Here is a 16,148-nt window from a genome sequence, read left to right on the forward strand (position 1 = left end):
AAATGTGTTCAACCTCGGAAACCATTGGAAATAGGGCATACGTTGATATGAAGCTTTTTGCTCAGTATCACGAGTACTATATCCCACGTACCTTTCCTCTTGACTCACCGTCTATGTTTTACGCTATGTGCCACATGAAACCATTGTGGGTTCGTTAAAAAATGAAACAAGTGCTTCATTTCAATCACCTCTATTGGTATATTCTTCACATGACCTGTCCCACATACATCTGGAGACTGTCATTCAAGTTTTGTCCTCCTCACAGTGTAATGTGTATTTGAATAGTATTTAATGCTGCTGGCAGTGACAGAAGGTGAACTTTTGCCGGTCAGTTGCCATGACAGCGCTACACAGCACAATTTATCGGGTGGTGTGGTGAGGTATGAGAGGGGGCTGCTTGCCGGGTACTCATTTCCTACCAACAGTCGACAACAAAAGTCAGTCGGTTTATTGGCTAAAACGCTACAGGCGTCCAATTTGTCGGCCGTTCGATTGGTGCTTGTGCAGGGCTCTTTAGGGTTTCGTATCAGTTCGACAGATTGGACTTTTGCTCCATGACAAGGCCCCCGTTTATTCTGGAGAACAGTCATACGTGCTACTTCTTTGGCATTAAAAAACCATTCCGTGACAGGAATTTCCAGAGCGACGGCGTGGTCATTCTCGAGGTGGAACGTTTCATGAACAGCCAGAACGCAGATTCGTACAACCAAGGACTCCATCAAGTCTACCTTCGCTGACAACAGTGCCATATTAAAGGGTGAACATTAGGAGAGGGACTAGCAGTATCACTAGAATTCATGGCCCCAGTTACACTAATGGCCATTAAAATTGCAGATGATCAACGAGTATTCATTGGACAGATATATTATACTAGAACTGACATGTGATTACATTTTACCGCAATTTGGGTGCATAGATGCTAAGAAATCAGTACCCAGAACAACCAACTCCGGCCGTAATAACGGCCTTGATACGCCTGGGCATTGAGTCAAACAGAGCTTGCATGGCGTGTACAGGTACAGCTGCCTATGCACCTTCAACGCGATACCACAGTACATCAAGAGTTGTGACTGGCGTATTGTGACGAGCGATTTGCTCGGCCACCTTTGGCCAGACGTTTTCAAATGGTGAGAGATCTGTAGAATGTGCGGACCAGGGCAGCAGTCGAACATTTTCTGTATGCAGAAAGGCCCGTGCAGGACCTGCAACATGCGATCTTGCATTATCCTGCTGAAATGTAGGGTTTTGACAGAGATCTAATGAAGGGTCGAGCCACGAGTCGTAATACATCTGAAATGTAAAGTCCTGACCGAGACGTGTAACCAGTGGCACCCCATAACATCATGCCGGGTGATACGCCAGTATTGCGATGACGAATACACGCTTCCAATGTGCGTTCACCGCGATTTTACTCAAGACGGATGCGACCATCATGATGTAAACAGAACCTGAAATTCATCCGAAAAAATGACGTTTTGCCTTTCGTGCATCCAGGTTCGTAGTTGAGTACATCATCGCAGCTCCTCCTGTCTGTGATGCACCGTCAAGGGTAACCGCAGCCATGGTCTCCGAGCTGATAGTCCATGCTGCTGCAAACGTCGTCGAACTGTTCGTGCAGATGGTTGTTGTCTTGCAAACGTCCCCATCTGTTGACTCAGCGATCGAGACGTGGCTGCACAATCCGTTACAGTCATGCGGATAAGATACCTCTCATCTCTACTGCTAGTGATACGAGGCCGTTGGGATCCAACACGGCGCTCCTTATTACCCTCCTGAACCCACAGATTCCATATTCTGCTAACAGTCATTTGATCTCGACCAACGCGAGCAGCAATGTCGCGATACGATAAACCGCAATCGCGATAGGCTACAATCCGACCTTTATCAAACTCGGAAACGTGATGGTACGCATCTCTGCTCCTTACACGAGGCATCATAACAACGTTTCACCAGGCAACGCCGGTCAACTGCTGTTTATGTATGAGAAATCGGTTGGAAACTTTCCTCATATCAGCACGTTGTAGGCGTCGCCACTGGCGCCACCCTTGTGTGAATGCTCTTAAAAGCTAATCATTTGCATATCACAGCATCTTCTTCCCGTCGGTTATATTTCGCGTCTGTAGCACGTCATCTTCGTGGTGTAGCAGTTTTAATGACCAGTAGTGTAGATACTTTCGAGGTGTCGAGTACACTTTATGAGTACCCCACATAAGAACTTAATTCTCCTGGAGCTGGTCGTTGGTGCGACGTGGTTGTTCCTCTCTCAGTGCCTGACTTTGCCACAGGACGTGGGTGGGCGAGGGTACAGACCTGTGAGCGGCGGCAGGTGCGGCTGCGTGCTCAGCCAGCGGCGCAGCTCCTGGACGGCGGGCACCTGGTGCTCGGGCAGCGGCTCAGGGAGGCCCCTCAGGAACGGCGAGGGCGGCTCCTTCTGGGCCCGCGGAGGCGCTTCCGTCTCTGCCGGCGGAGCTGCGTACACACAAGTAGCTATTCAAGAAACTACTCAAGCTGTAGTCAGTAAACTGTTAACTTAAATGGCAGGCAATGTTACTCAGTCATTTTAAAGAGTGGTCCGCTCAGTTTTTTGCACTGTATATGCTGTACGGTTAGTAGAGTCCGCGCAAAATAACGTGACTGCTAGATCCGCAATAGGCAGGGCACGCGTGCGGAGAGCTACAGCTGTGGGGGTTACACGGCGGGTGCTGTAGGGGAAACGCCGAGCGCTGGAGGGGAAGTGCCGTTCTAAACTGAAGCCTACACTGGCATTGTTTTAAATACGAGGGCCATTCCAAAAGAAATGCACACATTTTTTTTAAAAATCCATCCTTTATTCTATATGTTTGAAAGTTTCACAGTGTGTAGATACATACTTTAGGAACAATATTTTCGTTTCACCACATAATTTCCATCCCTCTCAACTGCCTTACGTCATCTTGGAACCAGCACCTGTATACCCGCACGGTAAAATTCTGGAGCAACCTTTTGGAGCCACTGTTCGGCAGCGTGCATGAGTCATCATCTTCAAAACTTGTTCCACGATGAGTGTCTTTCAGTTTCTCAAAGAGATGATAGTCACATGGAGCCAGGTCGGACGGTAAGGCGGGTGTTTCAGTGTTGTCCATCCAAGTTTTGTGATCGCTTCCACGGTTTTTTGACTGACATGTAGGCGTGCATTGTAGTGCAACAGCAAAACATCCTGCTTTTGCCGATGTGGTCGAACACGACTCAGTCGAGCTTCAAGTTTCTTCAGTGTCGCAGGCCGTAGTGGCCGAGCGGTTCTAGGGGCCACAGTCTGGAACCGCACGACCGGGACGGTCGCAGGTTCAAATTCTGCCTCGAGCATGGATGACTGTGATGTCCGTAGGTCAGTTAGGTTGAAGTAGTTCTAAGTTCTAGGGGACTGGTGACCTCAGAAGTTAAGTCCCATAGTGCTCAGAACTGTTTGAACCATTTTTTTTCTTCAGTGTCGTCACATGTGCATCAGAATTTATGGTGGTTTCACTTGGCATGATGTCCACAAGCAAGAGTCCTTCGGAATCGATAAACACCGTAGCTATAACTTTTCCAGCAGAAGGTGTGATTTTGAATTCTTTTTTTACTTTGGTGAATTTGCATGATGCCACTTCACTGATTCCCTCTTCGTCTCAGGTGAGAAATGATGGAGCCATGTTTCATCACCTGTCCCAATTCTCCCAAGAAATTCATCTCCACCATTCTCGTACTGTCCCAAAAGTTCGCTGCATACCGTTTTTCTTGTTTCTTTGTGAGCCACTGTCAACATCCTGGGAACCCATCTGCCACAAACCTTTTTTTAACGCCAACACTTTCAGTATTCTGCAAACACTTCTTTCCTCTATCCCAACGAAGCGTGACATTTCGTTCACTGTGATGCGTCCGTCAGCAGTCACCAATTCGTTAACTATCTGCACATTGTCTAGAGTGTGTGCAGTACGAGGCCTGCCACTGCGAGGGCAATCCTCAATACTGCCATGCCCGCTTCAGCACGTAACCTGCTTGTCCACCGACTAAGTGTACTGCGATCGACAGTAGCAACTCCATACACCTTTTTCAACCTCTTGTGGATGTTTCCCACTGATTAGTTTTCACAGCACACGAATTCTATGACAGCACGTCGCTTCTGACGAACGTCAAGTGTAGCAGCCATCTTGAAGACAAGCTGTGACGGCGCCACTGACGGGAACAAGTTGAACTAAGTATGAAAACAAGCGGGAAGGGTTTATCTACGCACTGTAAAACTTTCAAACATGCAAAATGAAAACTGTATTTTTTACAAACATAATGTGCATTTCTGTTGGAGTGACCTCGTACTATGTGGAGCCCGTCCACAGCTACACTTGCATGGTGATGATTCAAACGGCTCTGGGCACTCTGGGACTTAATATTGGAGGTCGTCTCCTGGACTTAGAACTACTTAAACCTAACTAACCTAAGGACATCACACACATCCATGCTCGAGGCAGGATTCGAACCTGCGACCGTAGCAGCAGCGCGGTTCCAGACTGAAGCGCCTAGAACCACTCGGCCACAGCGGCCGGCACTTGCATGGCGATCGTTCAAAAAGATCTACAGTACCCCTACTTTCATTAGTATCTAAAAACAAACGTGTAATGTCTTCACTTATGTTGTTCCAAAACCCTCAGCACTTCTCGTTTCACCAGCTATCGATGGTTCTTACAAAAATACATTCTTTCATCGAAAAACTGTTGTTACTGGAATAACACATGTAAGTATGCTGTTAAGGTTTTTATGATGGTAATGTCACTTAGCGCTCTGTATGAAAATCACTGGCTGTGCTGTGTGCAGTCTGCGGCTGTTGTCATTGTTGGAATATTCGCTATTGCAGTGTTGGGCAGTTGGATGTGAACAGCGCGTAGCGTTGCGCAGTTGGAGGTGAGGCGCCAGCAGTGGTGGATGTAGGGAGAGAGGTGGCAGAGTTTTGAACGCGGACGATCTGGACGTGTGTCCGTCACAAAAACGAAATTTGTTAAGACCGGATGTCATGAACTGATATATATATATAATGATTTCTGAACATCTGAACACTATTATGGTAAATACATTGTTTGTTTTGCATCAAAATGTTTCATTTGCTAACTATGCCTATCAGTAGTTACTGCCTTCAGTAGTCAGAATCTTTTATTTAGCTGGCAGTATTGCGCTCGCTGTATTGCAGTAGTTCGAGTAACGAAGTTTTTTGTGAGGTAAGTGATTCATGATAGGTAGAGGTTATTGTTATCCAGGGCCATTCTTTTGTAGGGATTATTGAAAGTCAGATTGCGTTGCGCTAAAAATATATTGCGTCAGTTTAGTGATGATTAGGATAAGTGAAGAGAAAACTGTCTGAGTACATTGAGTTTTGCTCAGCTGTTTGAAAGTCAAATAACGTAGGAGGTTTACCAGTACAGTCATTCACAATTTTTCTAAGGGGAAGTTCCATATAGTATGTAATGAAGTTCCACATAATAACTATATAGCAAAATATTCACCTCTTTCTGTACTGTCGTTTGCCAAAATTTTATATCTGTATCTCAAACAGTTTCTGAAGTATGAGGGACGTTGTGGATATTTCATTCTGGCTTTGTCGCTTTCACATGCGCTCGCAAATGAGTGTGCTACAACAGATAGGTTTTCTGAAGATTGGTGACAGATGGAGATCTCCACCCAAGTCTAAAGAAAACTTCAATATGTGAGCTAAATTTCATACGCAGCAACATATAATGTAATATGCACCAAACGCTAAATCAGAGCGGCACCTATCTTTCATTGGATACGTTTTCAAAATTCGTGCACTATCTTACTTCTGTGCAAACATCCCAAAAAATATAACTTTAACGAAATGATGGCCATGTAATCATGAAGCTGACATAAAAAGCTATAGATAAAGCAAAAATAAAATTTTTATGGAATAATTTCTGTAAAATAGTTTGAGGAAGACTGCAGAACGTGCGCGTAGATTCTGCCATCGCAGCGCGTCGCTGACAGACCGAAAACGAGCAATGTTGTCCTTCCGGACAAACGAATGAACTCGTCCAGCGCTTCGGTTGAATATTGATCATTGCACGTTGGCCACCGTATCGTGCGCGGACTTTACACCAGGCGGTCATAGGACGCTCTACTGCTGAGAAAAGTCATGGCAATGTGTACGTGCCAGTCTGTTGCATGGAACGAGCACACTATGATGGGCCGACATGGAGGCGTGGCAGAGTGGTAGAAAGGAGCTATCGTTTTTGGCCATGCTCATATCGAGGATGAAGTTGCCCGATTTGTTGGTGTACTAGCTAGGACTGTCCAGCATGTTTACAGGGAGTGGTGTACCTCTCACAGCCACGAACACTGCGGGGGAACAGTGGTCATAAAAGGATCCTAACCGACAGGGAACAGATAAGCTCACCAGACAAAAAGCAATAATGACCCCAGTGCGGACGCACAGATATATGAATGTCGTGCGACTAGGGCCTCCCGTCGGATAGACCGCTCGCCTGTTGCAAGTCTTTCGATTTGTCGCCACTTCGGCAACTTGCGCGTCGATGGGGATGAAATGATGTTGATAGGACACCCAGTCCCTGAGAGGAGAAAATCTCGGACCCAGCCGGGAATCGAAACCGGGTCCTTTTTTTTTTAAATCTCATTTTGTTCTATATTGTTCGTTGAATTTGTTTGTGGCGGACATCCGATGACACTCGTTCAGGTTGTTCGTTAATCCGTTTACTCAGTTTTTTATTACAGAGGGTAGCAAAACCCTCTGACCGAACACGCTGAGCTACCGAGCCAGTAGCCCTTAGGATTGACAGTCCGTCGTGCTGACCACTCAGCTACCGGGGGCGGACGCACGCACAGCTGAATCGTTGAATAGTTTTACAAATGGCACAGCGGTAGTGTCACAGTCACTAATGCGCGCGCTCACTGCCTCTGCTCAGTTGTGCGTAAACATGGGTACATGTAAAAGGACGTCACACAGTGGCGAAAAGATGCAACCGTGTTTGCCTTCACTCAACCATACGGTGGATGAAGTTCCTGGATTTGTTGCTGTTTCGCGGCGGACTGTTAATCGTGTCTACAAACAACGAGTAGCACACGAAATTGTTTAGATGGCGGGCCAAAGTTGTCTAAATGCAGCCTTGTGATAAAATTCCGCAGGTTTGTAACACACTTGGTCACGAAACACAAGTCAGTGTACAGGTGAGCACAAAGTCTTGCCCTGATTATAAGAATCTATTAGAGAATAACCAGTATTCCAGTTCCCGCCAGGTGTTTCGTAACAAGTGTACTGTCACATTACCCACAGCAGCTTGTATCCTAGCCTTCAGTACGTCGTCGTCAGCAACTGGTGTGACGAAGACTCTGTCCTTGATACATTCCAATAAAAAAAGTCAAGGGACATAATGTCTGGAGAGCGGGTTGGCCAGGGTGTTGGACCGTTCCTTCCAGTCCACCGATCTACATCTACATCCATACTGCGCAAGCCACCTGACGGTGTGTGGCGGAGGGTACCCTGAGTACCTCTATCGGTTCTCCCTTCTATTACAGTCTCGTATTGTACGTGGAAAGAAGGATTGTCGGTATGCCTCTGTGTGGGCTCTAGTCTCTCTGATTTTATCATCATGGTCTCTTCGCGAGATATACGTAGGAGGGAGCAATATACTGCTTGACTCTTCGGTGAAGGTATGTTCTCGAAACTTTAACAAAAGCCCGTACCGAGCTACTGAGCGTCTCTCCTGCAGAGTCTTCCACTGGAGTTTATCTATCATCTCCGTAACGCTTTCGCGATTACTAAGTGATCCTGTAACGAAGCGCGCTGCTCTCCGTTGGATCTTCTCTATCTCTTCTATCAACCCTATCTGGTGCGGATCCCACACTGCTGAGCAGTATTCAAGCAGTGGGCGAACAAGCGTACTATAACCTACTTCCTTTGTTGTCGGATTGAATTTCCTTAGGATTCTTCCAATGAATCTCAGTCTGGCATCTGCTTTACCGACGATCAACTTTATATGATCATTCCATCCGATCCGAAAATGTTTCATCCAGGAAATCACGCACTATCAAAGCCCAGTGGAGGGATGCTCCATCTTGCTGGAAAATATCCATAGTTGATATTCTTCTAACTGTGGGGCAATGGACTGTTGCACTGTTGCAAAACGTCTAAGTAAATGTTAGCGGTAATGGATTTTTCCGCCTGGTGGGAACTGGAATACCGCCTCGACATTATGCGAGTTGCCAAGGGAGCACACGTTGAGGTTTACTAACGTAAATGGTCTTAAAAACTAGTAACACTAATCTATGTAACGGCATCAAATGTAACTTATTATGTCAAACGGTTATTTTAAATTTTTATGGTCAGGGCAAGACTTTGTGCTCACCCTGTATGTTGGCGGCTGTCAGCTTCAGACGCCGATTCTCTAAATTTTCTCAACCGTGTTTCTCGAAAAGATCGTCGCCTTCCTTCCAGGGATTCTTATTTGAATTTCCGAAGCATCTCCGTAACAAGTATTGTTGGAACCTACCGGCAACAAAGCTAGCAGCCCGCCTCTGAATTGCTTCATTGTTCTCGTTCAATCTGACTTGGTACTGATACCAAACAGTCGAGCAGTACTCAGGAATAGGTAGTACCAGCGTCCTGCATGTGGTCTCCTTATAGGCGAACCCTCATTCTTAAAAGTCTCCTAATAAACAGAAACTGTGCGGCTGGTCCCGGCGGAGGTTCGAGGATAATTTAGGTTAACTAGTGTGTAAGCTTAGGGACTGATGACCTTAGCAGTTAAGTCCCATAAGATTTCTCACACATTTGAACATTTCAATAAACAGAACTCGACCATCCGCTTTCCCTACGCACGGCCTGGGCGGGAAGGAGCGCCTGCTCCCCGGCACGAATCCGCCCGGCGGATTTGTGTCAAGGTACGGTGAACTGGCCAGTCTGTGGATGGTTTTTAGGCGGTTTTCCATCTCCCTCGGCGAATGTGGGCTGGTTCCCCTTATTCCGCCTCAGCTACACTATGTCGGCTATTGATGCGCAAACAAGTTCTCCAAGTTTGCGTACACCACCATTACTCTACCACGCAATCATAGGGGTTACACTCTGTCTGTTGTGAGACGTTCCCTGGGAGGTCCACCGGGGGCCGAACCGCACAATAACCCTGGGTTCGGTGCGGGGCGGCGGAGGGGTGATGTGGACTGCTGTAGACGTTGTAGGGTTGTGGACCACTGCTGCTGTGGCAGGGACGGATCCTCTCCGTCGTTTCTAGGTCCCCGGTTAACATAACATAACATCTTCCTACAGTTACTCAACCTCGACACCTTAGCATACACTAAATATGATCAGCAAACAACCGCAGATTGCTGCCCACCCTGTCCGCTAAATCATTCATGTATACAGAGGACAACTTGGTCCTATCACACTTCCCTGGGGCACTCCGAACAGTACCCTTGCCTCTGATGAACACTCGCAGTCGAGGACAACATAATGGACTCCATTACTTCAGAAGTCTTCAAACCACTCACATATAAGTGAACCGGTTCCATATGCTCGTACCTTCATTAACAGCCTTCGGGAAATCTAGAAATATGGCATCTGCTAGTTGCCCTTCATTCATAGTTCGCAGCATATCATGGGATAAAAGAGCAAGGTGACAACAATCGTGTTTGTAGGACTGGACACATACGTTTATGATTCGAAGAACACCCTGGGCACCCTACTGCACCGCGTCTTACCCGCTAAACTACCCGATTTTAATTCCGTGAAGAAATCTACGACTTTCTTTAACAGCGGGCTAGACACAACAATCAACAAGTAGTGCTGTGAGGGATCTAATCGTCAACAAGAGGCTTCCGCTGGATATGGTATCCCAAAGAAACTTGTGGACTTTCACAGTGACCAAATTGGGGCTGTTATCAATTGTAAAGGCGGTGTTGTACGGTATTAGTATGGCGTCTGTTACAGGGTGACTAACGTTTTGCCCGGTGTGCTGAATAGAGTTGTGCTTACGGTCTTCACTCCGGAGATTGGTTTGATGCAGCTCTCCAATGCAGTCAATCCCATCGCAAGCTCGTTCATATCTGCCTAACTACTTCAATCTACATGCACTTGATTCTGCTTACTGTAGTGAAGCGTTGGTCTCCCTCTAAATTTTGTACCACCTTCACTTCCCTAAAGTACCACCATAATTTTCCTTTGATACCTCACGAGACTGCAATCAGAGTTTTACTCTTACTTTAATTAAGTTACGCCATAACTCTCATTTTTCCCCAATTTGATTTAATAACACTTTACTAGAAAACCGATTTGTCTTTCTGATCTTCAGCATTCTTCCGTAACACTATGTTTCAATAACTTTTCTTCTCATCTCGTTTGCGCTATTTACCGTAAACGCCCGATTTCCGTATAAGCCTGCATTCCAAACAAACAGAGGGTGTTTACAAATTAATTATACAAAAGTAACCTTTAATTGTGAAAACGGTAAATAACTTATAGAAATGATAAATCCTGCCTAGTCGTCGAATATGGGGTGTCTAGGAAACTTCCTCTCTCGGATTGCTAGACAAAAATCAAACAAATCGTACTGATGAATTTTATTACAAAATGAAAAAAATACAATAGTTAACTTTATGTTAAACAGATGTGTCGCAAGCAAAGGGCGACAGACAAAATAATCAATGCTCTTCAGTATAACAATTCCAAGTTTGAGCTACATAGAATGTAGCAGCAAAGTAATGAGCTTTGACCCTTTTGTCTTAATTGCTAGTCTTGACACTGCTATAGAACACTGCACATAGAGGCAGCTGCTGTCCTGTTGTAGTGCTGGAGAGGGGTCGATCAAATTCGTAGAGGGACACCAAAAGATGAATACACTAAACAGATTCAGAAGGATGCAGGCTGCAGTAGGTACTGGGAGATGAAGGAGCTTGCACAGGAGAGAAGCATGGAGAGCTGCATCAAACCAGTCTCTGGACTGAAGGCCACAACAACAAATGTAATTTGAAGCTCACGTTGTACACTACTTCGAATATCACACGTTTACACTATGTGATCAAAAGTAGTCGGACACACCTGGGTAACGAGGAACTGACCACCAGATGTCAGGAGAGACAGACCCACCAGTATGAAAGGAGACGAGGAGTATTGGGTTGCCGCTAGAGAAGCAGTAACCGCACAGTGAGTGGTTCAGAACTCACTGACTTGGAACGTGGGATATTACTGGTGTAACAAATACATCAGAGACATTTCAGCCCTTCTAAAGCTGATATGACGGTGAAGTGCAAACGTGAAGGAAACACAACAGCTGCTAATACAAGACCAGGTAAATGAGCGTTTGGCGTCATGGGCCGGGAGGCCCCTTACCAGGCAGGTCCCGCCGCCTTGGTGCAGGTCTTATTACATTCGACGCCATGGGGATGAAATGATGATGAAGACAACACAACACCTAGTCCCTGAGCGGAGAAAGTCCCCGACCCTGCCGGGAATTGAACCCGGATCCCTTAGGACGGCAGTCCATCACGCTGACCATTCAGCTATCTGGGCGGACGGTAGACCAGGTAGACCTCATGTACTGATGGGCAGAAGCGGTCAAGAGTTGTGGGGAGTGGCTGTAAAAAATCGCATGAAATCAGCGGAATTCTAAAGAGCTACTAACAGTCCAGCTAGCACGATGGGTAGCCGAAGGGAATTAAAAAGAATTGGGAACAATGGTCGACCAGCTTCTCTTAAGCCACACCTTTCTATTGTCAGTGCTAAGCGACGCATGAGTAGTGCAAACAGCGACGCCAGTGGTCGGTGGATGACTGGAAACGAATGATTTGGAGTATCCAGTCGCATTATGCCCTGTGGCAATCAGAGAGAAGGGTTTGGATTTCGCGAATGACTGTAGAACGTTACCTGCCCATCAAGTATAGCGCCCGCATTGATACACAGAGGAGGTGGTGTTACGGTATGGGGGCGTTTTTTGTGCTTGAGGTGTGGTCCCCTTACTGCTCTCGAGAAAACGCCAAATGGAAAAGGCCATGAACACTTCTCACAGCACTGAGTACTCTGAACAGGAGAGGAACTGTTTGGAGACGATGACTGCTTGTATCAACGCGACGGTGCTCCCTGTCATAAAGCAGCGTGTGTGAGGCTGAACATTAACATTCCTGAAATGAACTGGTTTGCCCAGAGTCCCGACATGAACCAAATGGTACACCTTTGGGATGAGTTTGAATGTCGACATTTCAGATCCAAGTGTCCATCTCTACTGGTTTTGGCTCTTGAGGAAGAATGGGCTGCCATTCCTCCACAGACATTCAGAAACCTTTTAAGTAAGCTGTTTAGGTTTTTATGTTGATAACGCCACGTAGCGCTCTGTATAAAAATCACTGACTGTGCAGTGTGCAGTCTGTGGCTGGTTGGCATTGCTGGAATATTCGCTATTGTAGTGTTGGGCAGTTGGATGTGAACAGCACGTAGCGCTGCGCAGTTGGAGGTGAGCCGCCAGCAGTGGCGGATGTTGGAGAGAGATGGCAGAGATTTGAGAGCGGACGATCTGGACGTGTGTCCGTCAGAAAAAAACTAAATTTGTAAGACTGGATATCATGAATTGATAAATATGTATATTATGACTTCTGATCACTATTAAGGTAAATACATTGTTTGTTCTCTATCAAAATCTTTCATTTGGTAACTATGATTATCAGTAGTTAGTGCCTTCAGCAGTCAGGATCTTTTATTTAGCTGGCAGTATTGGCGCTCGCTGTATTGCAGTAGTTCGAGTAACGAAGTTTTTTGTTAGGTAAGTCATTCATGAAAGGTAGAGGTTATTGTTAGCCAGGGCCATTCTTTTGTAGGTATTATTGAAAGTCATATTGCGTTGCGCTAAAATATTGTGTGTCAGTTTAGTGATGATCAGAACAAGTAAAGAGAAAACTGTCAAAGTACGTTGTGTTTTGTTCAGCTGTTTGTAAATCAAATAACGTAAGAGGTTTACCAGCACAGCAATTCATAATTTTTGTAAGGGGACCTTACAACCTTATGGAAAGTGTTCCCAGCATAGTTTAAGCCATCTTAAAGCTGAACGCTGAACACAGCTCAAATTAATGGCCACCTGTAGGTATCCGTATACTTTTCATCAGATAGTGTAGCTGTCGTGTAATATGCACGCTTTGTTCATAATGTATCAATATTGGCATTGATTAGTGGATCTCCTGTTTATTACATGCTTGTTACATATTAAGGAGATGTGATTATTCAAAATGTTCAAATGCGTGTGAAATCTTATGGGACTTAACTGCTAAGGTCATCAGTCCCTAAGCTTACACACTACTTAACCTGAATTATCCTAAGGACAAACACACAGGCCCTTGCCCGAGGGAGGACTCGAACCTCCGCCGAGACCAGGAAGTGATTATTCTTAATTGTAATCCGATTCTGAGTAACCGTGTTGTTCTAATATCAGCTGGTTGCGCAAGTCTCTCACGTACAGAGAGTGGAAATCCCCTACGCGGTGGAGGGATCTTTCTGCCTTTCCCCTTCTCTTAACTTGGCTCCTTATCGTCTTCGACTGCTGTGTGAGACAACCGGTTTGTTTGCTTACAACACCCCAGCAAGGCTGCTGTATGGAAGAAGGTCATGGATCGTCGTGTTCTAGCTATAGTGCTAACATGTCCCGTCATGTGTTCGTCACAAGCTCAACCGCAACTGCGGTATTGGAAAACCCAGTGATGCAGAATATCTAATTTGTCTTTGTGATGCGATCTTGGCTGTTATTACCTTAGGCAACCTCCGTAGTCTATCGATTAGCGCCTCAGTGGCCTAAGGATTCTCCATGACAGTCGGAGACTTTTCTGAGGGAAGTCTGGATAGCGGTTCATTCAGCACCGTGAGGTCAAATGATAAGCACCCTTGGTAAGACAACTGACACCCAAGCAGCTGAACTGGATTCAAGTCGAAAGGCTTGAACCAGGCTACGAGCGATACAACTGTCTTCTTCCTCTTTGGCCAATCTATCTCAAGATGGAAATCGGCTAGACGCTAAATCTGCTTCTGACTTCATCCTTCTTTAACGTCATTCAGCCTTCCAAATATTCTTTCTCTCCTCCTCTCTACTACAATCTTTGCTTCAGTATCTGTTCCTGCAGGCAATTTCTTCGCAATATGTGTCCCCAGCCAAAATGTGTAAGGTGGGCATATCCTTTTGATCTTGTAAGTTATCGATGTTCACGTCAGTGAGAGCAATTTAGGTTACTGTTAAACAATCTTTGGTCTTTTTGTGGCACAGTCTTTGCCTCTGCGCAGTCTGACACGTTCTTAATTGAAGTGTAGTGGATGACGGACGTATTCAGTAGCGGTATACTGCTTTATGATTGTATCTTTTACAGAAGAATTATTGTAAAGGACAGCAAGGATTAATATGATGTATATATTGGAAGGCGCAAACAACGTAAAGTTTGAACTATTTTTGAAGAGAGGATGTTTGAGGTAAGACTGTAGCAATGTGTGGCTAGTTTGTCTGAATGGTTATTGTCAATAATTTACTTGCTTAGAGTCGAAAGAAAGCTCACCCTACTTCCCTGCGTCATGCATTAAGATATCAGCTAATTAAGCTGTTTGGTTTTTATAGAAATTCTCTGTTATCATTGTATCCTTTTCAAATCATTGTTCACTTTATTAAGCATAGTATTATTCAGAGCAATGATATGGGTGACGATCACGCGACATTTAACTCTGTCGTTCGAATACATACTTCACTCTAAACTCATTGTCTTGGAATATCATTTCATAGGAATAATAGTTGCTGTCCTCATCATACTGTTTAAAGAAGGTTTATCGGTATGCATCGCCACTTTGCACCATATGGTACGCATATTGTGTGGAAATTTTATCGAAAAAATAGAAAATTAGCGTAGCTGCTGCCTATTTACTGTTTGCTGATTTGCTTTCGAGAATTCTGCAACAGTGTTGTCAAGACGCGATGTAAGTGGAAATTTTGATTATGGTCAGATAATTGTTTTACTTCAGTTGCGCATTCCCACTCTTTGTACGTGAGGGGCTTGCGCACCCAGCTGATATTAGAACAACACGGTTACTCAGTATAGGATTACAATTAAGAATAATAATATCTCCTTAACACGTTACAAACATGTAATAAACAGGAGTTACAGTTTAGTTCGAATTAGGTTCTGCTTAGTGAACGGTTAGTATACGAGTTTTAAAGAGGGTAACAGTTTGTGGGTGACTAGTTTTGGTAATATGTAGACCTTTTTTATAGAATTGGAGGTAAATTCGGGCTAAATTTCATACAGAAACATGTGGTGGGAAGCTTACAGATGTTTCCTACCGCTTTTAACGTTTTCACTAGGTTTTTTCCTCTTGTACTCTTAAAAGTGCTTCTTCATTCGTCATTCTATTTCACTTTAGCATTTTTCTCTACCACCACATTTCAAACCTATCGAAGCATTTTCCCCTTACTTTTTGACTGTCCGTGTTTCGCTGCCTTACACTACTACAGAACAGATAAAAGACTTGGCTAATATCTTTCTTGATTCTATCGGAATTTTTATTACCCTATCAAAAAATCATTCAAAAGTTATTTCGCGTGTAAATATACTACTACTTATTTACTCACACAGTTTCCTTTCATGGGCGTCCGCAGAAATTTATCCACGTAGGAGTGACATAAGACTCTAGAAGTACCATTTTTATGTAAATAATTCGCTCACTTTCGAGACATGTTATACCGTAAGAATTAAACTTTATGCGTAATGTCTATCCACTCAGTCTTCGTTGTATATACGTTCTGTAATCAATAAAAACTCTATATTTCAGCTTCCGGGGTGGTGTGTGTGTGTGTGGGGGGGGGGGGGGGGGGGGGGGGGGGAGGGTACGCAAGTGCTCCTCCCTCGTCCTCACTCTCCGATTTCGGACGCCTATGCATTCGTTGTCTGTCACCAAACTTTTCAGTATCTGAAATTACTTTTTCCAAAGTCCAGTCATATTTTGGCGGAACCTTAGTGTTTGGTGATTGTCATCGCTTCAAACTTTCCTACAGTAATCCTCATCTCACTACCCTCTCCCTCATATATTGGAGTTCTTCCTCAGATTCAGCCAATATTGCTTTGGCACTGGCATAAATAATTGTCTTTATGCGTTCATCTCTTGTTTTTTC

At 44.9% G+C, this 16,148-nt stretch overlaps 1 protein-coding gene across 1 annotated transcript in view; it reads right to left on the reverse strand.

Annotated features, from left to right (window-relative positions):
* LOC126284972 (alpha-tocopherol transfer protein-like) overlaps positions 1-16,148 on the reverse strand; it is a 257,511-nt gene that overhangs the window by 179,255 nt on the left and 62,108 nt on the right. The window contains exon 2 of the mRNA XM_049984250.1: positions 2,311-2,469. Within this exon, the coding sequence (XP_049840207.1) occupies positions 2,311-2,469 (159 nt within the window). The remainder of the gene's footprint in view (positions 1-2,310; positions 2,470-16,148) is intronic.

The sequence above is a fragment of the Schistocerca gregaria genome, chromosome 8, assembly GCF_023897955.1.
Source record: "Schistocerca gregaria isolate iqSchGreg1 chromosome 8, iqSchGreg1.2, whole genome shotgun sequence".
NCBI classification, from domain to species: domain Eukaryota; kingdom Metazoa; phylum Arthropoda; class Insecta; order Orthoptera; family Acrididae; genus Schistocerca; species Schistocerca gregaria.